Source organism: Ylistrum balloti, unplaced genomic scaffold (assembly GCF_031769215.1).
Source record: "Ylistrum balloti isolate Yb309-2 unplaced genomic scaffold, AGI_CSIRO_Ybal_v1 Utg370590, whole genome shotgun sequence".
In the NCBI taxonomy this organism is placed as follows: Eukaryota; Metazoa; Mollusca; class Bivalvia; order Pectinida; family Pectinidae; genus Ylistrum; species Ylistrum balloti.
Genome location: NW_026782366.1, coordinates 610,708 through 638,243, shown reverse-complemented (window position 1 = coordinate 638,243; position 27,536 = coordinate 610,708). Strand labels below are relative to the sequence as shown.

The 27,536-nt window shown below is 34.2% G+C and overlaps 1 protein-coding gene across 1 annotated transcript; it reads left to right on the top strand.

Annotated features, from left to right (window-relative positions):
• LOC132556778 (collagen alpha-1(I) chain-like) lies at positions 1-27,536 on the top strand. Its single transcript, XM_060221219.1, has 49 exons — positions 1-313; positions 5,297-5,500; positions 8,156-8,172; positions 8,612-8,713; positions 9,050-9,094; positions 9,512-9,565; positions 9,926-9,979; positions 10,163-10,216; positions 10,513-10,566; positions 10,717-10,770; positions 11,136-11,234; positions 11,395-11,493; positions 11,901-12,044; positions 12,938-13,036; positions 13,521-13,628; positions 13,808-13,861; positions 14,307-14,414; positions 14,777-14,821; positions 15,039-15,092; positions 15,222-15,320; positions 15,865-15,972; positions 16,143-16,196; positions 16,522-16,620; positions 16,726-16,824; positions 16,946-16,999; positions 17,255-17,308; positions 17,637-17,855; positions 18,096-18,149; positions 18,332-18,385; positions 18,790-18,951; positions 19,255-19,362; positions 19,534-19,641; positions 20,411-20,518; positions 21,338-21,445; positions 21,718-21,771; positions 21,899-21,952; positions 22,474-22,527; positions 22,696-22,749; positions 23,011-23,064; positions 23,402-23,473; positions 23,663-23,698; positions 23,961-24,005; positions 24,405-24,458; positions 24,656-24,676; positions 24,863-25,007; positions 25,222-25,325; positions 25,672-25,716; positions 26,130-26,342; positions 26,543-27,536. Exons 1-49 carry the CDS (start codon positions 223-225, stop codon positions 26,696-26,698), a joined length of 4,188 nt encoding a protein of 1,395 aa, XP_060077202.1. The 5' UTR covers positions 1-222; the 3' UTR covers positions 26,699-27,536.

The window sequence follows — 27,536 nt, the reverse complement described above, 5'->3', positions numbered from 1 at the left end:
TTTTTGGTCGACGGTACTAGACTCAATATCTCCGACGTCGCTCTAGGAATCCTGTGTTGCTTTTTCTTCAAAAGCAGCACGGCTCTTCCTAGTGTTTAAAAGGCCTGAGCATTCAGGCTTTTACTACCAACAAGTCTTTCAATCTGGACAGATAATTCCATTTTTCTACTGTCCCCCCATAAATGCAGTAGATAGTTAGGAAAGGACACTCATTAGCTCAAAATGACATCGTACGAAAACGTACGATGGGGCATTCTGCTCATATGTATGATTGGAAAAATATCAGCACAAGGGATTAACTACGCTCAGAATGGTACGTATCAAACATTTTCATACAATTACTAATTACAATGTAAATTACAAATTAATTATCAGCGTTTTAGAAAATGGAATAAGGAAGTATAGCCTCACCAAAAGATGTACATATTGGACATCAATTGAAAGTCTGTGTCAACTTAATTATGCTGTTACTAAACTTAAATGAATATTAAGATTATATTCTATTTCTGTGTGTCTACACCAATTTATTTTTTTAACATCTAAATGTCACTTTATTAACAAACAATGTATATTTTTTCATTAGCTTTTATATGTCTATACCTTCAACAGGCACAATAACGCTATTGTTACAGCATGTCGTGACTTTGTAAGCTTTTCACCTTGCTTCGTTAACGTGCGATATGATATGAGAGATAAGTATTGCCTTACAAGAGATTCATTAAGGAAATGTTATAACATACAAAGACAGATTTTTCATATATATGTATCTTTTATTCTCTCATGTCATGGACCTATTAAGCATATTTCGTATCATAATGGCATGAGCCGATTTTTCAGATACCATTTCTAAAGATATCGCCAGACAATTCTATGAAAAATACCGAAAACACTTTGCGATATAACAACAATGTGAAATTATATTTCTGGATATTGCCTTACTTTATGGATTATATTACAATGTGTAAATTTTGCCCAAAATTTAACTATAAATTGTGGTTTCAATTCAATGAGTTATATATGGTGCCACGTTTGCAAAATGAATGTCCGCCATATTTGTCATTCAAAATGGCGGACATTACCTTAAGAGTAGCAATTGTTTACTTTTATTAATTTCTTTCGATATTTTCTTTGCAGTTGCCATTTCAGTTCCTTTCCTGTTTAAATGTCTATAACATACTTTCATTAACTCTAAGTAACGTTATATCAGTGATGTATACTTTGATCTTAAGTGCCACGTAGACATCTACAGCTTGAACTCTCTGTCAAATCGCTGACTTGGCAGTTCCTTTCAATGGTGGCACTTTTCATCTTCTTAGGAAAAAACATGCGATAAAACATTTAGACTTAAACATTTTACCTGAACATTTAAACGATTAGAGTTTTATGAAAATAAAAATCAAATAAATACCTGTTCACAGATTGCTGATTACATAAGAAAAGATCATGTCCCCAGAAAGCACAATAACGTGTTTTATAATTTTCTTATTACATTGTAAAAATCTTTTTATTGTTTTAATTAATCAAAGGATGTTTTATAACTTTTGACTAAATGATCACTTTTACAAGTTAATTTTCACGGTCTTTCTTTATCAAACATTTCTAAATTAAGCAGGAGCATAAAGATGATACACGATACATAAGATTATAATCCATCCTTATCCTTGATATATAAATTTCTACCACGTGCTTTATAAGCTCGTAGTACGTGTTGTATATAAATCTCATTTACAGATAAGCTTATCTATTTTCATGAATTACATCCTACAGCGTTCAGATGCCAGTGTATGGTCGCCCATTCAGTGGATGCTGTCTTTATCAATTATATGCTATAATGATGTAATTAGATAAAAAAGATGATATAATAATAATTAATTTTTTAGTCAATTAATTGAAAATTAGCATTACACCAAATAATCTATGCCTACGAAGTCTGTAAGATTTTAGAACTTCGGGAAAACAATACATTTTATATAAAAAAAGTTATTGAGTAAGACAACGTTTGAAGATATGCCGTCTAATTTAGGAGCTTAGAAAGTGTTGACTATATGTTATTGTAATGTAATGTTGACATACAAAACAGCTTAAGGTAAATACCATCTTTATCGATGTTGAAAAATTTCTCTTCTATGTATCATTATTGGATAAATAAAATAGTCAATGTTACGATGAACAATATCGCAACTCGATCTATGTTGAAAAGGATCATTCGGAATTCGTAACGAAACAGGCAAAATCAATAATATTTTTTAAATTTTATTTTCAATGATAATCCGGGTATGGGCATCAGTCAATAGCTGAAAACATTCAGTAAAGTCGTGCTGTAAGCAAACAAAATATTTAATACAAAATGATGATGTCAAGACCGTTGACCACACTTTAAACTTATAAAACACTTGTCCTACTTATCTTCACACTTATACTTCTCCATCTGTTTTGTTTTAATGTTGAATGTATCATACATTTTCTTGTTCCCGTTTTCTTTTCTTTCTGATTTTAAGAGTGGACTGGACACATGAAAAGTAGAGGTGAAAACTCTCTTTGGCACATTTATGTAATGCAAAAAATGAACATTCACATATCTCTACTCTTAAGTCTTTAATTATTTGAAACTAGCTATGATAATCACATAGCATACACTTAATAATGTCAAAATATTATATGAACAAGTTTTGACGTGAAGTGTCGCCCATTCTCTTTTTGAAATCGCGACATTTCTTGGATGTGACCTTTGTGCACTCTAGGTGTCACGTTTACACAAATAATGTTTTTCCTCAATTGATATTTTGTATCCTCTCTTGATATGATTGAATTCACGGAATACTATGTACTCATTGAAAAGTAGCCACATATCTTGTGAACTATTATTTTTCGGATATTATCATATCAGGTGTTTTGTAGCGAGAAATTTTGTACCAGTAAGTGACTAAATAAAGTCTGACATCATTAATCAAATTTAAAGGAAAGAAATGGATTGTTTATACAAGCGACATTACGGGCCCATGACTTACATAGCTACCGATGACTAAAATCAATTTTCAGTTTATGAAATATTCATTACTGAAATACAATTCAACTTTTTTGCTATGTATCTTTAGTAACTGTATAGATATGAAACGCCTTCCATAGAAGAAGTAGAGTAAACTAACAAAATCTCAATTCAATCTTTGTAAAAAGAAATAAGACAATCTATGATTAAAGGATATATACTACACGGGGATCTGTGACATAGTACAAGATGGTGTAAATGTCTGCTGCTGCACCGATAACACCAGACAAGCAAATTGGAGTCACGTGATGTAACGGCCTACAGTAAAAGTCGAATTAATAACAATGACAACAACATCATTATTTACACATCTAATTTCATTTTGCACAAAACAAATATGTTATTTATAGGCTTTGATGATGGCGACCATAACAATTGTCCATTTTCTTCATCAGTCTGCATCATTCGAAATCATGTGTTAAAACTATCATGGATATTGCAATATTGGGGACAAGTACATGGATATCGAATCATATTGAGTGAAATTAAGTGACTCTTCAATGTCTTTGGTACATGCTTAGATGTAACATTTGGTAGATTTAGCCTCGCACGAAACATACTAGTCAGACAAGACAGAGACTTGTTATTATTATGATATATTGATAACATGAAAGATTTTTTACAATAAAACTCATCATTATGAAATAATATGGAATAAGATATAGATCAAATTCCTTATTAATTTGCATGATATTTACTAGTGTCGAATGTTGAACTAATGTTAGTATTAGTTTCATAGAAATACATCTATATACCGAGCTGTTGGTGGATTTTAGGTTCATATAGGTTAGTGCTTAGCATTATTTCTAGGTTTCATGTATCTTATTTCATATTTTTGCTCGTAAAATATAAAATATTGTTTCAATAATAAACTTATACCAACACATTAAAACTGGTATGATAAATCATCACTCTCGCTTGTGCTAAATACCTTTCCAATTGACGTTATGTTTTTAGATATTTGACCAATCAGAACGAGGCATACTATTCATCGCATTAGAGTTTGATGGATTTCCTGTTTAGTGTAAAATTAAGCAAAGGTTGAATAAGTGGATTTTACAATAGTTTTGCTGATAATTGGCTGCGATTCCTGGCAGAAATGAATAGAATACGACGTATAGTGACCCATTCAAAATGACACTGTTGTCAACATTAACTCATAGATATCAATCATCAAAGGATATGTTAATACTAATAAAATAGTAGGAATAAAAAACCTCTTCAAAAATAGAATTCTATTCGAAGAAATTCCTGACTACCTTAAAAAAGTACAAGGGAAATAAGACCAGACGTTCCGTAATCGCAGGCGTCTCATGGTCATCGTACACAAGACATGTAATCTGGGTTAATTAAATAAATATGATGTTCTCATAATTGTTATACCAAGGTAACCAGCGTGTATTGAAGAAATCGAATTTTATTTATATTTCTCATAGTCTTTAGCAACCTCCATCTCTCGATCTTTTCGTGTTTGATGTGGTTTCTATATGCTGTCGACATCTATTACGGCAATCGAGATATCATCTTCACTTCGACTTATCAACGTTATTGTTTCTAACTATAAATAACGGAACAAATAGGAAAGGGGGTATGCATGTCCTACATCTTTGCGGTAAGGTAACCTAGATGATTACATTGAAAATAAAGACATTGCTTTGTAAAACAGTTTCTGCTATATGATGGTACAAGAGTTCGAAGTTGGAAATTGTATTAAGTTGATATTGCTCTGGCTGTTTGGTTTAGGTTTACAAACTCTATTAGTTTGAGTATGGAGCAGTTCAATACACCACCACACATGACGACATCTTGATATAGTATTCGCAATGGTTGTTATGCTAAAGGAAAATTACGTTACGCTGAACATTGTAAGGGATGCAATGTAGAAGTCCAGTGTAACAACATATATACTAAAGTATATTTATTCTGGTGGTGTAAACAAAGCTTATTCAAATGTACCAAGGATTGTAAATAGACACATTTACATAACAAGACACCTTCTGCCACAAAAGAACACATGCACGTTGAGACCAAACACATAACCGACACTTTCAGTTCTGTTAGATCGTTCTGTTAAGCTCTTGCAACTATATGAGACAGGTTGTGATAGTTTCTGTACGATTGGTCTCTTAAATAAGGTTAAATAGGAAATTTACTGCATTTTATTTTAAATTTCCCATATTTATCTCACCAATATACCTTTTTTTGCTTGCATTTTAGCAATAACTATATTGTGTCTTTTGTCTCTTATAGGTTTACCGCCACCAACGCCGCGAGACTGCAGTCTTGGCGGCAAGACTATTCCTCATGGCGAGACTATAAACGAATGCAGAACTGGTCAATCCTGCACGTGTTTTGATGGAGAACTGGACTGTAATCAGATCCAGTGTCCAGAACCTAATTGCGGGGACGGTTACGAATTAGTAGAAATGCCGGATTGCTGTCTTCAGTGTATCCGTAGGTTATCGATTTCTAAACTTTGAAACTTCCTTAAACTTCACATTAACGTGTCTGGCCTTTAAGAGTATGTTATTTCGTTGTAATAGTAACACGTTGGCATTTTAAGTAAGTGAGCGTTTAAACATTAAAATGCTGATTAGGTTGGCTTGTACTTTACATTTCGTTTTTTCACCTTCTTGCTAGCAAAAAGGCGCTGGGCGAAAAAAAAATAGATGAATATCCGCCAAAGCGTAAAACCGAAAAGACGAAAACCGAAGTAAAAAGGACGTCAAAAATGAAGTGTCGTCTTCCTTTTTTACTTCGGTAGGAAGTCTTTTCGTCTTGGTGAATAAACGGTTTTTCTTCTTTTCATTTTCCACTTTAGTGGGTTTTTTTTTTTTTTAATCTTTTTGTCATTTTTTCTCCTGGCTTCTTTTCATTGGCAATAGTGAAAAAAGGCGGAGTGTTAACTCATATATACTAATATTGAAAACAAATAACAGCACACTTTTTGATTAGCATTTAAGTATCCAGATGCAAAAAGAGATTTACATAGATCGTGCCTTTTTTTGATAAGAGGCAGATTGTCTATAACATTTTACTTATGAACGCACCATCCCCTATTGGTCTAAAATGATCATCATTACTTATTATGAAAAATATGATATATAGGCAATAGATATGATGATGCCGTATTCTGTAAAGTCATTCTTGTTCACATTTATTTTCAATATCTTTCAACGTCAGAATTTAAAATGTATGAAATATCGTTGTGTGCATGTGCAATCATTTGTCAATATGATTTTACAAAGTTTTCGTAACTATGAATAACCATTACGGCTTCACTTTCCTGGTAGAATAATTAGATTGTATGGGAAACGCTCGACATTTCATTTTGCCATAGACTTAAACAGTGTTCATGATTTGCAAAATTTATAATCATCATATCATTAGCAAAGAAATGTTTCCTGCCGACATTAGGGCATTATTTACAAATACCTTTAGATATTGGTCAGCATATCATTCCTTGACGATGTTTGAACATCATTTTACCATTGTCATTAGATATTAGTCAGTATAGTATTTCCTGACGATGTTTGGACATCATTTTATCAGTAATTTGGGTCAGTGTATCATTCCTTGACGATGTTGTTTGGACACCGTTTTACCATTGTCATAAGATATTTGTGTGAATTCATCATTCCTTGACGATATATGTGAGGACATCATTTTACTGTCTAGCAGATAATAGTCAATTTATCACTCGTGAAAATTATATCATCAGCGGGTCAAATGTGTTTAGTGTGATGAGCTTGTAATTTTGTATGATAAGCAAATATGGCTGCAGAACGGCGCTTCGGGAACAAAAAGTGAGAATGCAAAATTCTAATGAATATTGCGCTTCGGTTTTAAAATTTTAGCAGATTACACCATATTCTGAAACAGAATACAACATCCTGCATCCATTGCATGATGTTTTCGGCGGGTCAAGCACTTCTACGCAAGTTTAACATCAGTATGACAAATACAACCACTTATCACTTTAGATCATTATTCAACATGTTTCTTTAAAATAAATCGTGTACTCAACTGTCGGTATGCATAATTATGTCATCCCCGGATTTGATACGATGTGCTTTTCTTTGTTATATATATCAGCATTAAGAATGGGTATGTACACTTGTTTTCTATTCTTTGAACCGGGACTGTTTTTTTCGTTCTTCAACATATTTGTCTTTACATTTTGACTTTGTTCCGAATGTGAATAGGTTTCAGAACAATAATTCATTACATGCCGATATTTCACATCGAATAAGTTATACCTGGTTGTTTTCTTTTTGATATAGGATAGTAAATCAAGTTTGTGGACGTTCTAAATTTGACATCATTGACGACCTTAAAAACACCAAAATTTGTGGTGTACATAACTGAGCATACCGAGAGTTATGTACACCAAAATGAAATGAACGATATGGAAAATATAGTAATTTTTTAGACAGAACCATGTATCAATATTTATTAGTGATAAGTGATAATAAGTTGATGTGTTTGTCATACTCCTCTTCAATTGACTTAAGTGCGTGTCCAGCAGAAAAACGTCATGGGGTGTTGTTATCTGTCTCAGAATATATTGTAATCTGCTCAATAACTTCTCAATAAAAAATGTCGTAAATATGTCTGCCACGAGTGAAAATAGCAAACATTCCATCAACGCAACGCGTTATTCGTTAGAATCTTGCCTTCTATATACAAGGAAAATCTTGATTTCTATATTTGATTATCATACCAAATTACACGCTCATCATACCAAACACGTTGGACCCTTGATTATGGCATTTGCATATCGGTCAGTACATCCGTATTCCTCTTACGGTGCAGTATTACACACGTATACATTAATGTAACGTTTGCATTCATATAGTATTCAAATTGTTCATCCTTGCGTTAATTATGATAATGTGACTATATACGGTCAGTTGGAAGCGCTGGGCGTAATTGCAGTCAGTATATCATGAACTTTTGATTGGTTACCTTGTACCAATGAGGTAGGAGGGTGATGTGACGTTGTGTGCCGTTTAACGTAATGAATTTCACGAGTATTTCACGATTAAAAATTAAGTTTGCGTACAGTGTTGATCTTACATAACAATAAGCATACATGTCTCTTTACAGCTGTCATAGGCAAGAAGGTATGTATTACTTTAAATGTTTCGTCTTCAAATTGGATAGTAGTACTTTTCAAGACACATTCAATTAGAATAAACAAAAAAGATGTTCTTATAGTTTCTCACACAAACCTATTATTGATACTTTTATATTTAACATTTCCTTAAGTCTATCGCTAGTAATTTTGATTTACAACAACCATACCTTAGAAGATACAGTCTGGATTAAAGAAGCAATTATATTGTCTGTTATCAAAACTGAACTAAAAAATAATACTCCCTCTCTCATATTCTTTACATTCTTTTAAAACTGCAAAAATAAAGCTATACTTATATCTACTAAGGCTAAGGCGATACCGGGATCAATTTAACACGCGACCAATGATATAGCTATTAGTCACAGTTCTACAGACATTCTATGAGAACTACATTCTATTGTATTATGCGTAAATTTTGTCTCTAGGATGTGGGTCTAATTCCCGACCATACTCAACTCGTTGGAAAGATTGCTGTTGTTGCCGACGAGAAAGCTGGACCAGCAATCGCGGGTATTCCACTGACACAGGTAATTTTTTAATGTATTCTGATAATACCTTCTTGTCTACATTGTTTCTAATTTCACGTTTTTGAATCAAATTCGATCTGGTTGATTGATGCGTCATTACCTCTCATGAGAAAATTACGTCGTTTGCTCAAGACAGTACTCTCACAAAAATGACGTGACAATCAATACATGAGCAGAATGCGGAGTATGCTATTCATTTAACTAGGAAACCAATGCGCAAAGATGATTCCGGTCGTTGACACAAAAATACAAATAAAAAAATACTGATATTAATGATATGTACATTTATAATTGTTTATTTATCTATTAAAACATGTAATGGTATTTGTATTGTAGGGAATTCCAGGACCACGCGGACCTCAGGGACCAATGGGCCCATCTGTAAGTCCTAGCTAACATTTGAAACTTGGAAAGATTTGTTTATTCATTGTACATATGTACATCATTAAGTTCCCAATTGATAACTGATGTCCTGATGAAATTGATAGTACAACCACATTCTAAGAAATAAAATATGACAGTGTGTCGAGATAATTTCTAACCTGTATTAATGACCTTCTTTAGAGAAAACTATGATGATACCGAGAAAAACACAAACGTGGTTGAGAATGATATAATGCAATCGATGCATATTTCATTGTTTGCCTCTCTCTTTTCCTCATTTAAAATACAGACCGATATACAAAACATTTTTTGTTTACAACAGCATTTTATGTTAGTTCCAGCTTTTAAGACTATATTGGAATAAAAAAGAAATAAAAAATAACAAAATTAACACGATTGCGCTTTTATTTGCAGGGACCACAGGGATTTATGGGACAAAGAGGAGAACCAGGAGAACCTGGTCCACCAGTAAGTCGACTCCCCTTGATATCCTTACTTTCTAAACTTTTTTTTTATTTCAAGCACCATTTTCTTGAATTGACTACTTGGTTCAAAATATGCTTTTTGGTTTAAATATATTTTTGATATGCTTTAGGCATGTTATGTTTTTAGCAACTAACATAAGTATACTGATGGAACTGAGTCTTGTTTACTGAACTTACATCAACGTTAATTTCTTAAGACATTGTACACTACGTACGTCAGCGTTAGGGGTAATTTGTCTGATGAAGGTGACCGTGTAGTCATCGAAACGTAACACTTAAATCTTATACTGGTCTGGTTTAAAACTTCTGTCTCATGAGTCCTAAACTGTTTTTCATTCTTTAGGGACAAGCAGGTTCACGTGGATTCCCAGGACCATCTGGTCCACCAGGAGCTGATGTAAGTAATATGTGCCCAACCACAGAGTCGACGGGAAATGACTTAAAATCACTGTTTGTTAATGAAATATAAAATGTGAAAAAAAAATAGAAACATTCTATCTAAGATACGTTTCCAGTGGTGACGACTTTATTTAAATTTAAGATTTCTTAAATTAATATTTCATCATTCGTTCAATATCAGGGTGATGAGGGACAACCAGGAGAACAAGGACCATCTGGACAAATTGGTTCCCCCGTGAGTATAAAGTTTTATCATTAATAATCTCCTATGTTAAATATCATTCATGAATAACATTAGCATACTTAGCTTGTGAAATATCGTTTTTATTCCGCATAATATACAAAACAATTGTATGCCAAAAATAAAAATTAAAACATTTATGTATATAAAAGAAATAAACAAATTATATTTTTTTTTTTAAAAAATACGAATTATAAAGGGTTGAAAACTTCCAGAATATTGTATATTCATGTTTGTCGTCAACTGAGTGCTAAAAGCATAATATCCAGAGATTCTACATTCTGATGTAGGGAAACCCAGGACGTCCAGGTATGCCCGGTTTGCCAGGACCTAAAGGTCACAGGGTAAGTAATAGATTTTTGCGTATGAATGTAATGCCTTGATAAGGAAATATATGCATAAAATTCACATATACGCCGATAATGCTCAACATAACAATTCGTATCAAGTTACTCTTGACAATTCAATAAATTATACTTATATAATTTGAAAAGGGTTTCCCCGGTGTCTCTGGAAAAGAAGGCCCAGTAGGAGGACCAGGACCGAAGGTAAGAATCTTGATGACATCTTCAAAAATGTTACAATAGACACACAAGTGATTAGCACCGTTTCATACAAATTTAGAGTTAGCAACTGCATCCTACAGCTGTCTCGTCCTCTGAGCACTCGTCAAGTGATGATAAGGGCCTAAATTGTGAAGCCTGGGAGACGATAAAGAAAATGTAATGTGGTCGAAAGGAATTTCAAAAGTTCTAAATGTATACCAACGTCTACAACAACTGCCTAGAGAGATAATGGGCTTTAAGTGTACTTAAATGACGTTTGTTCACTTACGCTATTAAAACTGTTTTTAAGAATCATGTGAAACATATATGTAATTGATGTTCGTTCACACCATCGTTTATCTTAAAAGGGACCTGCTGGTCTTTCCGGACCACCGGGAGCACCAGGACCCATGGGACCTACTGGACCGACAGGAGAGCGCGGTAGGGATGGATCTCCAGGACCAATGGTGTGTTAATATATATATGTTAATTACATTAATACAAAGATTTTGTCAACATTTTGCCGACGCATAGTTTTCAATTTTATCAATAAAATCAATTGTTCGCATGTGACATTTATGAATATAGATCATCATGGACACATTCGATAATATTTATATTTTACAGGGATTACGAGGTATGGACGGAGCGCCAGGGGAAACCGGACCTCAGGGACCAACTGGAAATCCAGGACCTCCAGGATTTAGTGGCAGTCCAGGACAAAAGGTAAAACATCATATGACATAAACCAGTAAGATACTACAAGTATTACTTTAACTCACACTAAATTTGTATTGTTGCTTGTTGCTTTTGCATTCATTGTTCTCGTTTGAGAACATGACATTACTTTCTTGGATTGACCAAGTTTTACATGGCAGGTGTCGTCAATGAAGCAGAAAATCGCCCTAGTTTTATTGAATTTGAGTTTGGGATTTTAATATGTTGACATGTTGATTTTTGGCTCTACATGAATTACGAGCGTCTGTCAGCTATGATTTCTTTACGGAAAGTCAAAACGTTTAATCATATAAGGAATAGGAGAAGTGGTATAAACACATTAAAATAGGTCATATGAACCAATGATTTTCTCAGTATACATTTTCGATAAGACTAACACATCTTACGTTATACAGGGTGATGCTGGACAAGCAGGTCAGCGTGGTGCTTTGGGTCTTACAGGACCACCGGGCGAGAATGGAATCTCTGGACCACCTGGTACACCTGGAGCAGCTGGGCAAGCTGGAGTCGATGGCACCCCTGGCCCCAAAGGAGAATCGGTAATTTTTTGTTTACTGTAAATGAACGATTTATGTATTTAACTTATGATTTGATTCGTTTTCTTCATTTGGGGATACGTGTTCATGTAGGAGACACGGTGAAATATTGGTGTATGCATCAATATTTTACTGATTGCACTATTTGAACCTAGACGTACATGGAATTGAAACATGCAAAAATTGGACGTTATCTCTGCGAAACGTTGTATTGATGTAAAATTTAATAACCTGCGATTTTATCATAGTCAAGTGACTCCTGAAGTCATGATTAACTGTTAACAGAATCAGGACCGTCACTTGTAAATATGGTGATTCTAAACATAATTTATCTGAAATTAAAGCGATTGTCATCATAAAAATCATCTTAGACCATCAATACTGTTACTCGTCCTTACAAAATGACATTGCAGATACAAACCCTGCACTAATCAGTAGGACTAAAGAAAATTTCTAAGTTTCAAGGTGGCTGTAATAGCTTATCGCTACATCTGATAAAGTCACCATCTTTAAAAAAAAAGTGTCCGTACCACTTTACACAAATTCGTATTCAGATAGTTTTATCAAGATCTTGAATGAACATTTGTGTGTGTGTCTCTCTCTCTATATAAATTATAAGAATAATAAATAAACAAAATGGCAATTACAACAACCATGTTCATTTTTAAGCAATACGATAAAAGTCTGACATGGTAGAGTATATTTTTGCGTCAACAATTCTCATTACGTGTATCGAGTTTTTGAAGAAGACCTCGTTAATATTATAATGTGAAGAAGGGTATGAAACTGTTAAGGTTTACAAGAAGTATACAGTAAACATAACTGATAATTTGATAGACCATTTATAAAGAACTGTATTGAACACACAATAACTATGAACATGATTTTTTTTCTAGGGTTTGCAAGGTCCTCCGGGTTCACCGGGATTCCCTGGTCCTCAGGGACCTCCAGGAGAGTCTGGCGAATCTGGACCAATGGGCATGAAAGGAGAGTCTGTACGTGTAACATCAACTAATTAAGTCTAACATAAACGAAATATATGTTCTAACACTTATAAGGTGAACGAGACAGCAAAGCTATCATAATCTCATTGAAAAGTATATTCTCTTGTGTGATAAGATGTTCAATTCTCGGTAGTATCTCTGGTTATCTTTTGTCTTGTTTGCATATCCAGAATGATATTATATTACGTGAATTTGATCGAAAATGATTTGTACGGTGCTGTGGATGAGACGGTAGATGCTTACCTGGTCTTGCGTTCTTGGTTCTATTCCAAATGATTTCTTTATTGTTGTTGCTGTTGCTGAATTGAGTTTTCTTATTTGATTTTTGATATTGTTCGTGATCAGCTTATCCCATTAAAACCAAAACAAACAACAGGAAAATAACATTCAATGTCTTTTGATATTTCGATTTTTTTATTTAGCCATTATTATTTTAATGGGAATTTAAGAATGATTTTAAGAACAATTTATACAGGGAATGCACGGCGCTGATGGTCGTGAAGGAAGCCCAGGCCCAGCAGGTCCACCTGGCCCCCAGGGAGAACGTGGTCTGCCCGGATTAGCTGGAAATCCAGGTTCACGTGTGAGTATAGCTTTCAATTCAATCTCTTCAATTCCCTTTCGATTCTATATATACTGTATGGAACATATTTGCTGATATGTCAGATGATGATAAAACATGTTATCAACCAACATTTGTAATACTTTGCGAAGGTATTGCAACACAGAAAATGTAATGGAAAGTCGATGTTTGTGTTGTAGGGGCCTCAAGGATTACCTGGAACAATGGGAGCACCGGGAATATCTGGCGACAGAGTATGTAATATATATGTCTACGTCTTTGATGAACGTTTTCAATATTTGGAATCTTTTGCTTTAATTGATACTGTGTTAAACTATAATGTTTTCTTTGCGATGAAGATATCGCTGGTGTGACATGTAAAAGACACAAAGTATTTGCACGATCCAGTTGTACTTAACAGTCAAATATCAATATACTGTATATATTTTTTTTCTACGTCACTATTACAAATGTAGTTTAATTTCATCATCTCTATTTTTGCACTTCTTATTTCTGGTACCGAACTCTTCACATCTCATTGTGAGGGAAAACATCAAATTTGAATTTCGATACAACTATGTATTCTAAACGCTTAAATGATAAGTGCAAGGAATGAAAACAGAAATGAAATCCGAACTCATGAAAACAAATTTTATTTATTCATGGAGTGAAAATCAGAAACGTATTATCTCAAATTAGGGACCACAAGGTCTGCAAGGAATGCCAGGTGCCATGGGACCACCAGGTCAGCAGGGAAATGACGGGGAGCGTGGAGCAACAGGAGAAGCTGGTGAGCCAGGAGAGAATGTACGTAAACAATGATAAATTAGAGATAATATTACAATCTTAAAAAACTTTATTAAACCTAAACTTTAAATGCATGTAAAATCCACTATGCCCGTTTCAGTGGCAGGCTTTTAATCCATCATGATATAGAATAAATTCCAAACGACTTCATTCAAAAGTTTAGACATGTAATCAGTCGAAACTTAGATACTGTCACTCTCCGAATACAAATGAAATTAATACGGGACCAAGGAGTGGTTTGATTGTTTGTATCGCCACATTTTTTCCAAACAGAGTTATCAATATTATCTACACGGAATTATGTGGGTGATGAGATTGAAGATTAACACCTGTTATGATTATGGTATTGGTTTTCATTACAGGGACAACAAGGACCGGCTGGATTACCTGGTTCACCGGGACCAAGGGTAAGTTATGTCGAAAAGGTTTCCCTTTAAACATGAAAGGGACTATTGTAATTCGTTCATATTGACATACATATCGATACCAATTTCACCGCATCTTGGAGCGCGGTTTTCAAAAAGTAAGATAAGCTTAAGAAGTAGGATTTTGTAATAGAATTGATCTGTCATCTTCATATATTAATTATAAGAATTTTGTATTTGTCTTTAAATGTGTTGATAGGGACAACCAGGAATTAGTGGAAACAATGGGCGAACTGGACAACCTGGAGCAGCGGTAAGTTAATTGGTTTCGTTTTTTTTTTTTTTTTTTTGTCATGGTAGTCATGGTATAAATGGATCCAACTGCTATGCAACTCTGCAACAAATTGCATATTTTCATGATATGTTTTTTCCCCGTATTTAGGGAATCCCAGGAGATACTGGAAAGCCAGGAGAGCAAGGACCCACAGGGCCAGCAGGTGTACCTGGTCTGCCAGGAGCAGCCGGAGCAAAGGGAGATGAGGTTGGTTTAATCATGTTTGGTATCTGATAATTTTTATCATAACAAAATGAACACGTTTTGAAAACCATCAAGCGTAAGTACAAAGTATATTTGCCGTTCTAATAGGGGAAATAAGAAAAACGAAAGATAAAAAACAAGTGCCAAATGATTTATGTATATAACTTGAGGTTTATAATTATTGAAAATGGAAGCATTGCAATTTCACATTTGTGAGAATATGAAATCAGGCTTTCATATGCCTTCCTTATGCATCAAGTAATATAAATCTGCGTGTAAAAGTGTTTTAAAAAAGTCATTTCGCATTTCATGAGGTATAGAACCAATATGGGAAAGTACATATACTCTTTACGTGTGTTTTACCTACATACGGGCTTAAGTTTGCTGCAAGTCTCATTTAATACCTAGCTGGTCGATTTACCTTGAAAAGCAATAAATGCCTTTAAATATACAACCTGTTAATAGAAACCACTATCTATTTAAAAAAATAAACCAATTAAATGTGCACCAATTTCGTTCGCATATCTTCTTTCATTTTGTATTGTAGGGTAGCGCTGGACGACCTGGCGACTCCGGACCAACAGGTAGGCCTGGACCACGTGGTGAGAAGGGACCAGCAGGAGAGGTTGGACCTCAAGGAGGACCAGGAGCTGCCGTAAGTTAACACTACTTACTCACGGTAACTTAAAAAAATTATTGATTCTATTTATGGAAAATAAAGATGCAACAGACCAATTTTTTATGTGTTGGTTAATGAACTGTTTCTATTTATTCAATTTTGAAATGATATCAACAATAAGCTTGCTTGATATGTACTGTTTATAGGGACCACAAGGAGAACGTGGTGAATCTGGACCTATTGGAGAGCCAGGATTCCAGGTATGGTAAATCGTGCTTCATGTTCAAAGTATATCACTTTGTGTTTTAATCCAATTCTATCTATTTATTAAGAACATTAGTATATTTGAATACTACTGTCTGGCCGCTTATCACCAATAAATTTTAAAGCCAAATCAGCAGGTATTTAATGAGGTGGTACTTACAAATATTATTTTCGTTAATTTCCAATTTGTGTTAATGTATGTTTATTTAATATATATTTTACAATCACAAAATAATCTGTCTTTCATGTGAAAAACACTTCTCAAATGTTATGTACATATGTCTAAAAAAATAAATGACGTAAAGTATTCGTTGTTACCAGGGAATTACTGGACAAGCTGGACCTCCAGGAGAGGCTGGAAGAGCCGGAGAACCAGGCATCATGGGAGAGCCTGGAGTCCCTGGAGAGGCCGGAGCCAGAGTGAGTTATATACAGATTATCTTATGTTTTCTCCAAAACACTTATAAATATATATCCGATTTAAAGCATAATCTCCTTGTTACTGTATCATGTACTGCTTGACAGGGTGAGAGAGGATTCGCTGGAGAACAAGGACCTGCTGGACCTACTGGTGCCCCGGGAGAGAGAGGAGGTGAGGGACCAGCAGGAGAAATCGGACAACCTGTAAGTTTAGCTGTTATTACAATATTTCACAAAGTGACTTTAATGATATTTCATTATACTATAATTATTACATAACCTTATTCACACTGGGAATAAAAACTTTTACGTTTTTTTTATAAAGGGACCACCTGGACCATCAGGAGCACGTGGAGATAGCGGTCCTCCCGGACTCGTAGTAAGTGAGATAACACTTAGAATTCGAAGTTACGCAGAATGGTTTGTCGATGTTTTTCAATTTTGGTCAGAACAGAGGAGTGAATTACAGGAATCATAAAATATGTTAGTCCCTGAACAATTTCAACATATGTAGATTATATGGTTCTATATCATAATGTTTGAATAGGCATGTTGTTAAGTCATGTATTTTAATCATCGCATTTTTGATACATCGCCTGGATAAAAATATAGTATTTGTTGTTTATTTTATCAGGGACTTCCAGGAGAGGCTGGAGCTCCAGGAATGCGTGGAAAACAAGGTTTCACTGTAAGTTATTTATATGCAAGAAAGACAAGAAGCGCGTGGATATTCTTGCTTACATTGTAATATGTGTTCCATTCTGTGCCAATATATTCGCTTATGAGTTGATCTGGAATGTTTTCAAAAAGTAATATTTCATTACTGATGTTAATCACAACATAATATATAAACACAAACGAGAAATGAACGAAAAAAGACGAAGGAAAGTTTAAATCACTGAACAGAATGAAACTTTAAACCATTTGTATTATTCTACCCAGTAATTTGAAATTTTAACTTCAAGATCAAGATCAGTTTGTGTGTAATTACATATTAAATAGCCTTTTGTTGAAAGGGTGAACCCGGTGAGGCTGGAGCACCCGGTCTCCAAGGTCTCCAAGGAGAACAAGGAGCTCCAGGACCACCAGGACTTATCGGACCTGCCAGCCTTATCTCGCCACCGAAGGGAGAACGCGGACCACCCGGAGAATCCGGAGCATCAGGTGAACCTGGAGAAGGAGGACCAAGGGGATACGCTGGTCCACCAGGAGCATTGGGACCAATAGGACCATCGGTACACACAAATAACATTTCAATAGATACATTTTAATTGAATGAACAAGTAAATCCATCAAACTGCTGTAGACAAGGTCATATATAAACGATAAAAGTTAGGTGTGTTTAGGTCTAAAATGCTTAATACATAACATAATGATATCTAAATATATATTTTCATTCGCTTAAAAATATTCAGTTTTCACTAAATGAATATTTGATAACTTGGTTTTCAAAATCGCATAAACTCCTCCTTTAGGGACCACCAGGCGAGAGCGGACCAGAAGGAGACCCAGGCCAGACAGGACCACGAGTAAGTCATGCCGTTATTCCATATGCGCAAGGATGTTTCTTCATTTTGAAGTTTTTTGTAAATATTAACGATATAATTAATAAGTCATAGGAGCATACTAGACAAACATATGTTTCGACGTTCTTTCGTGAAGAAAAAAAATGATACTGTTATAATATATATTTCGATGTTGTTGTGTTTAGGGTGACGCAGGCCCAAGAGGATATCCAGGAGAACCTGGAGCTACCGGAGTGGCTGTAAGTCTCATTTTTTTCACCTAAAGATTCCCATATTAGTTTGCTGTTCTAAGTAAGAGCAGTTATCCATTGTGCAAGCCGTGAAATGTTCGTTGAAATATTTATTGTCCCGTTGAATGTAAGTTTAATTCAGGCTGGTTTGTACTAATCTATTCATTTGATTTGGTATTGATATTCCAAAAGACTGTGGCTTTTAACGGCTGATACCTTTTCTTGAATTAGAATGTTTTATTTTCCTATTTTACAATTACTTCGGCAAAATTCAAACCCAATATTTTACTTACTATGGTTCAGACTGCACGCAGATGTAACTTTTAGCGTCTTTCGATCGTAAGCGATATTTTTTTCATTGCTGAAAATCCTTACAATGGTTTTGTGACTTACGTACATTACCCGTTTTACAGGGTCAGGATGGACTTAACGGCGCTCCAGGAGCTGTTGGTGAGACCGGCGCTATGGGACTGGCTGGTTCCCCAGGTGCTCCAGGCAGGCCAGGACCCGGTGGCTTGCCAGGGGAGAAGGGAAATACCGGAATGGCTGGACCAGCCGGTAGGGCAGGAGAGCAGGTAATAACGGAAACCTCCACAATTTCATCATAAATGATATTCTTTTCAACTTGGTTATAATTATTAACATGGACTGATACTGATGTTATACAAAATTGTCATTTATATTACAATCTACAATATAGATAAGATCTTATTTACAACAACACAACTAGAGATTTTATAGAACTCAAATGACCGCTATTGTATCTATCCTGATAGCATATATACTATCACATTTTATAACGCTTGTATTTACAAAATACTTATCTATCCATATTTAACAACTATTATTGGAGCAAATTGTTATGAACTTTCTTTCAGGGAGATCGTGGAGAGATCGGACCACCAGGACCTCCTGGCACGCCTGGTGCAGCTGGATTCCCAGGTTCTGACGGAGCACCTGGAGATAGAGGAAGTGACGGACAAATTGTAAGACGTTTTTATGTGAAAATTAATGTATTACTTGTCATTTCACAAAAGTTAAAAAAGATTATATATATATAAATTAAGATGGTGATTATAAGAACATGGAAAATATCATTCAAATATATACATATATAGAAGTTATAATTAAATCGCTTGTCTAACATACGATTGCAGGGAGCACAAGGGCCTGTTGGTCCTACTGGACCTCAAGGTGAGAGAGGTGGACCAGGGTTCCCTGGTATGCCTGGTGAAATTGGACCTGTAGGAGAGGCTGGACCACAGGTAACGACCTTTCATATATAATACAATTATGTTTTCAGACCAATTCAAGGATGTATTAACCCAAGAAAGTATATATCACCTTTGAGGGTAAATAAAGTTTGACAAATCAGCGTGTAGGAATAATGGCAGTTAAATAAGAATCAAATTCAAATACTTTCTCTTGAATCTCTCCCTTCATCAGATAAAGAATAAACAACTCCATCATCTGCAAACTCCAAGAGAAACCTAATCCGTAATATATTAGATACTTATTGTAATTTGTATATCGTCATGGTATATAATTTCATAATATTTCATAATGATAAAGTAAATTATTTATTATTATTGCACTGTTATTGGTTCAATATGAGAATTTATGGAGTACAAAAAATATATCTTTATATATATTTGTACTCCAAAAAGTCTCATATTGAACTATTAATAGTGCAGGATTTTTTTATTGCATGTCTTACAAATTTTTTTAACCAGAAATCCACCAGATCCCATTGATATCTTGCTGACCGTCTGCCACAGTGTTTACAATCACAAATGAAGGGCGCTGAAGAAGTCCTTTTTTATTGGTTTAAAAAGATTCGTGACGTAAATAGGAATTCCCATCTATTAAAAATCGAACAAAGCGGTGCAATATGATAAAATATCCGGTTTACAGTGCAATATCAATAAAAATCGTACCATGTCTCGACAAATGGAATAAAAACAAAAATGTAAGACAAGTGGAATGATTTGAAAATCGTTTCTTTATCATAGCCATATAATCGTTTATTCTCAGGGTGAAACAGGAAATACAGGAAAAGATGGACTGGACGGTATCCCAGGACCACCAGGATCACCTGGACCAATGGGTAGCGCCGGCTATCCTGGACTGCCTGGAGAGACCGTATGTAACAAAGCCTTTGTATATACTAGATTGGAAAAATTTACGTGAAATAAGAATATATATATAGACAAAATAAAAGCTATTAAAAGTTAAAACTAATATGTTTTTACATTCTTTATCTGAAATGCATATGCATAGTATGTATCGAAGGGCATGGCCGCTAAAAATCATTATGAACATAAACCCTTTGAAGGAAAGGACATTGTCGGTCTGGCATTGTAACACTACAGAACTGCCGAACCAATAACTACAATAGAATGTACCATTAATCAGATCCCAAGTCACATTTTATATTTAACGACCAAAATTAATCCAATGCTAGAGACAAAATACCGTGAAAGAAAGAGCAATTGCTATTTTAAACGTTTCGTTTTCATCAAAAATAAAAATTTCTCAGAATAACATATATTAATGATATCATATTTCACTTAATCGGCAGTCTCAATGCCTTGTATCGCAACTGCAGATTCTTAGTAAATAATTCAAATTCGGCCAATGCTTGTATAGAAAAAATGTTATTTATTGAATCAGAATTTGCTGATGTCTAGAAACATAACGTAATTTGGTATATAACGTAAACTTAGTTATTTTAATCATAATATCGCAATTGAGATAACGAAAGAATCAAGATATTGTGCAATCTGATGTTGTAGCATGTACCGTTGCTAAAATAAATCCCAAAAATCTATGTCATGCATATTTCTATAAATTACCACAATTTGCTCTTATGTACATCAGATAATTGCATAACTTACTTAGTAATAATGGCAATTATCTCCTTAGTAAAGAGATGCTCAGTTGATACATTTATTCATTTAGGGATCCCCTGGTATGGATGGCAATATGGGACCACCAGGTGTTACCGGAGCCAAGGGCAGCAGAGGACCAATGGGCGTCTCTGGACTCCAGGGACCACCGGGACCACAGGTTAGAAAGCACCGCCAGTATTTTCAACAACCACCTCGTCGTTATCGTTTTAAATGTATTTTAATGGGTAAAACTAAAAACGTACAAAAAAAAATAAATAAATAAATAACATTGATAAGCTATAATTCAGCATTTTATTGAGAGTCATGATGATTATGTTGGTGTACGATTGAGGTTTAAATTCACAAAACTTTATATCTATACTCGAATCTTTGATGAAATCATTTACAATGCAAGATAATGGCTTTATTATTTAATATCATTATTTCTAGGGATCAATGGGATCTACAGGTGCACCAGGAGCTCAGGGTGAACGAGGAGAGAGGGTGAGTAAATAAAGTGCGCGTTTACATGTATTTGTTGCACAATTGTTTAACATATTTTGATATTTTAGTGAAATCTTTAAAACCAGATGATCGCTTTTAACTTACTTATAACCTGTAATTGTTTTAGGGAGCAGCAGGAGAGAGCGGACCAGTCGGAGCACCAGGACAACCAGGAACACAGGTGATTATATGTACAAGTGCGCGGTGCCATTAGCCGACGTAATTTCAGTAACTCTGTAAATAAATGATTTTCAACATTTGAGTAGATGTTAGTTTACTGGCATAAACTTTTTAAATGTGTATATTATACACCTGTCATAGAAAATATAGGTATTTTAATGAAGTTTATTGAGGAGGCCAATAAAACTTAATTTCAATTACAACAAGTTGAATATTTGCCAATGAATTGAATTTGTGAAATTATTCTTATCTCTTTTACATAATATATTTAAACGTTTTATTTTTTGCTTGTATAGTCATTTAACGATAATATGATCATATCATCATTTTTATAAGCATTAAATGTATGGTGTCATCATTTCTATGGTGAATCCATTTGCATATTTTATTTTCTAATGTGATACTACATCACATATGACATTAACTGAAAACAAAACAAAAATCATTGCGATGCTATTTAAAAGGAGGGGAGGCACTTAAGAAATGTTTGATACAGATATGACTCATTTTCTCCTATCACAGGGACCAGCAGGACCTCAGGGAGACAAGGGAGACGCTGGAGCACCAGGTTTAAGAGTATGAAAAATTCTTATTAATTCTCAAAGCTTAAATAAAGATAAAATTACATAACTATATCCTAGCATGTTCTTTGTAAGAATGTTTGATTTACCTGGCTCAATTTCCTCCAATACATTATTAACATAAGTATGAAAAGGTTTCATTCAACTATTTCTTTCAAATCAGGGAGATAAGGGATGGCCAGGTCTGCCTGGAGGACAGGGACTGCAAGGACCTCAGGTGAGTTGATATCGTATAAATGTTGTGATCATTTTCTTATCTATTCTAAAATAACTTGGTTATCAATAAAATAGATAAATGAGAAAAGACAAGGGGAATTATAACTTCACTGTCTTATGCGAGCAGTTGCTTCTATCTATGATCAATCAACAGTACAATGCGCAAAGTTTATCTTATATAAAACATTCATAATTGTAATTTTTCATAATTCATTCATATCTTTTTTCTTTAAAAAAAATGTTTTGACCATTTGTCTGACAGGGAAACCCTGGTGAAATGGGACACTCTGGACCTCCAGGACCACCAGGACAGCCAGTAAGTGGACATCGTTCATAATTAAAGTAACAAACTGAAACATGTTTATCTTATATCTCAATAGTTAATTATGAAAAGGTGCTTTTCACTAATATGTTTTTTGTACGATATTATTAGTCTCTAGACGGATGAATTAGCATATGTGAATTCGCAATTCATTAATTTCTCTATCAGTATACCTTATGGCAATATTAATGACCGACAAATTCTGTCTTTTGAATGACGAGAATTTAGGTCAGTCACGTCAAAGAGTGCAATTTATTTTTGAATGATAAAAGTGAAATCTGATTGGATTTGAACAAACCTATTGTTTTTTTTTTTTTAATTTTGATTTCAGGGTATCCAAGGGCAACGCGGACAAAGTGGACGCGATGGCGAGCCAGGACCCCAAGGATTAACAGGAGCACAGGTAAATCTTTCTCTCATTTTGTGGTAGTAAAATCACGCTCTTTTCATGGAAAAATATGTGGTAAAAACTTGGCACAATAGTCTATAAAATGTTACTACTTCATATGGTTAATTCATGATACAGGATGAATTTAATGGTCATGGTTTGTTAAGATTTGTGTTACCCTATCTTTTTTGTTCTGCTTTCAAGGGACCACGTGGACCTTCCGGAAATGATGGTGACAGTGTAAGTATCAAAAATATTTAACGAATAGTAATGTTTATATTTTGATTGTACAAACACTAATAAACGTGGTACGTTTATTATTGTTCCTGAGCATAATAGTTTCAATTCTCACTATCGAGTTGATTAAATTGAATCGTTTCTGTAACACCTCTTATAAAATCAAGGTTAAAGAAAGAAATTGACATCCAAATTTTCATTATTGTTGTAATGAATAGATAAACTCCCATTAACCATTTATTGACACATCATCATTGCATTGCAGGGCCCTGCTGGACCTCAAGGACCACGTGGATCTCCAGGACCTCCAGTGAGTTATTGGGATGAGAGAGAGAAAGAGATCTTCAGTTTCCAAAATCACATTAAGTGTAATTGGAGTAGTTTGGTGATGTTGTAGTACAAAGTATAGAAAATAGTTCTCTTGTAACAGAGACAATGAACATCAGCTGTAACTTAGTGATGAAGAGATTCTTATTTCATAGATAAAATAACCTAACGTACATAATCCATTTAGAAGATTTCACATATGAATGGATTTTAAGATGGAGGGATATTTCCAGTAAGATTTCTTAATATATGTCACTAAAATACCAAAATACATATTATGGTAGGTTTTCGATTATATATACATTTAACAGAACAAAATGATAAGACAACTTCTATCTGAAAACTTATGAATATATTGTAATGTTGTATGTTTGATTTGAAGGGATTCGGACAAATGTGTGCCGGAGCAGCAGCGCCAGTGAAGGCAGGAAGCTTCGTAAGTGATATTTTTTATATTCAGCAAAATTAAATTATGAAAGGAACATTTTAAAAATGACAATTTTTTTACAGTTGAAAGCAGGACAAAACATTGATACAATGCAAATTTCGTCTTGATTTTTCCTTTCATATTACAATAATGAATACTTTTTCAATGATTAAAGTCCTATACAGTTTGATATTCTCTCATTCCAGATGTACGATGAAGCTCTTAAGGTAAGTAAATTCTAAATCTGAACTGCATGTTTGTCGTAATTGTTAGATGGGAAAAGGTATCAGTGGTTTCAAAATCACGTGCAAAATGATATGATTTGACACACATTAAAAGCGTAAATAATTTTAATACAATATTTGGGCATATAGTCTGCAAATATTAACTGTAATTTACTTGTATCATTAAAGGAACTTCCATCCACATTCCTGCTTAGTTTAAGAGAGTCTATCTCTCATATATACAAACCTGACGGCACAAGCAAATCACCAGCCTTGGACTGTGCTCACCTTTATGATACCCAGACTGATGAAGCTAAAGCACAACTTAAAAACGGTAGGTGGAAAAAAGCATTCATATAGAGGACACTTCGACTTCAGTTCACACTTATACAATCATTCACTTTCATCAGGTTTGAAGTAAATTGATTTCTACAGATGAAGAAATGTTTAATGATACCTTTAAGTAGTCTTTTGGCAGATATTTGTCGAGAAAGGAAAAAAATAAAACGTATATCATAACCAGTTGTATTACATTATATTTTTCCAAGGATTTTATATGATTGATCCTGATGGTCAAGACATCAACAACGCTATCCGTGCCTACTGTAGATTTTCCACCAGAGAAACTTGCTTAGTACCAGGACAAAATGAGGTTTGTATATATTCTTAACTAAATGATTATTCGAAAGCATCATATGAATTAAAGGGTATTGCCTAACCCAAACCCTCCGATGAAACGTTCCATGCGAACTCATTTGAACGTTTAAATGAGATATGTATTATATATTTGCTTTCGCATTCATTTCATGTATGGAGTGATTTGTTTACATTTTCTGAAACTTCATGGCATTAAAAAATTACTCATTCCATAAACTTATATAACACATGTTGAAATTAAAAAACAAACAAATAAAAACATGATTGCCTGTGAAAATATCATTCTGACGTATATGTGTTGCATTCTGTTTGATTGAAATTAAACTATTTTTTATTTACAGTTAACATGGGACTCTGTTGAATCATTCATTGGAAGCACAAAAGAAGTAAGCAAAACATTTTCTTTAATATGTATGCTCTAACAAAGGATAATAATTGATAAAATTAAGTTTATTCAGTTTTCATATATAATACGACGAATTCAATAGTTGCGTTTTAAATAGATATCGTTAATTTTGTTTTGTTTTTTTGTTTTGTTTTGTTTTTGTTTTTTTTGTTTTTTTTTTCTTTTTTTAATCACTGCTAGATTTCGAACTGTCACCTGTTAAATATCGTTCTTGTTTAAATTTCAAACATTTTACCGATACACCATCTTGAAAATGGATGAATAGGTTCTGGATGTTTGGTCTTCAGTGGTAGAACATTCAATGACTGCATATATATAACTTACATATATATCAATCAATAAACACATTCATGATAATATCATCCTACTACATATATTTTTTATCATTTTCAGTTCTATTACAAAGCTACTAAGAGACAAATCAGGAGTTTACAAGACGCAAGCGAATCATCAAGACAAAATATTACATACAAATGTCGCAATCATGACATTACCCACAGCACCACCTCCTTCGAGACTTTCCTCGGCTGCAATGTCATGGCCAACAAGCCAATCGGTGCCAAGCCTCGCTATGTTGACGTCAGCGTACTCGAGGATAACTGTGGTGTAAGTAACAGAAGTACATTATAAATTCATGGTATAGTTATTATCTAAAAAGTAATTAGCCATTCTCTGTTTGCTTATCAAAGCATATTTTTATCACGTCAAAGGTTATATCTTTCCGGACATGGCCAAGCAGCGATGTATTGATATACCATAAAAATCTAAAATATAGCGATGTAATATTAATTGTTCTTTCTTTGCAGAGATCAAGCCAGTGGGGCCAGAAGGTATTCAGCATTGAGTCAAGGAAAGCGGAAGCCCTGCCAATATTAGATGTAGACATAGAAGAAAGTGATATTAACGGTAGCAACGCAGAGTTTAAAATAGTATTAGGCGAAGTTTGCTTCAAAAAAGACTAAACTCATTAAATTGATAAATCTAATCTTCATTCTTTGAAACATTTACTTGAAATCATGGCAGACGTTTGGTACTTGAAATCGTGGCAGGATGCCACACATTTGGTGTATTATTTGAAATCAAACCATCTTCCGATTGATGGTGTAAAACACAAATGAGAGTCTCGAAACAGCATAATAAATCATGGCAAAAATAACATCTTTATTGAAAAACAATTAATAACAGCGAAAAATGCGGGACCATTTTTCTTTGGTAAAATATCAACTATGAGCAAATGTGTGTAAATATGAGCAAATGTGTGAATACGTGATGAATTGGTGATACTTATTGATTTTAAGAACAAGAGAACACATAATTGGTTAATATCGAAATGCATATTTACAAAAATTCAAATTCATGGCAAATTGGAATATAATGGAATATAAGGGCAATCATAGCAACTTGATAACCCATGTTATATGTTCTCTTATTCTGATAAAGGGAGATAACCTTATCACATCCGTCCATATGTAATGATCACTGTTTCATCGTCTTTCCTTTCTGTCTATGCATATTTATAGGGGAATGAAATATGTGTCCTGTTTAGGTTAACAAACAGGATAGGTATGCAAATGCATGTATATGCCGTTGTAAAAAGGGGAATAATCAAATATCTGTCTACTGTGTTGGTGTGAACATTTACAATTAAAATCTGTCTTTACTTCTGGTTAGGGGGACATAATTCGCATACTTTATTTTTCTACCTCTCATTATTTCATCATTATAAATTCATTTTTCATGCGGCGTCATTTCAAACACTAAACAGTAGCTATCGGGGAACAAAATAAAGTTTATTAAGTT

What these genes read in the sequence shown, in the direction of transcription:
- LOC132556778 (XM_060221219.1), top strand. Translation starts at nt 223, where the DNA reads ATGACATCGTACGAAAACGTACGATGGGGCATTCTGCTCATATGTATG. An exon ending in TGGGACCAATAGGACCATCG is followed by an intron (nt 17,856 to 18,095) that starts GTACACACAAAT and finishes CTCCTCCTTTAG; the next exon opens with GGACCACCAGGCGAGAGCGG. An exon ending in GTGGATCTCCAGGACCTCCA is followed by an intron (nt 24,006 to 24,404) that starts GTGAGTTATTGG and finishes TTTGATTTGAAG; the next exon opens with GGATTCGGACAAATGTGTGC.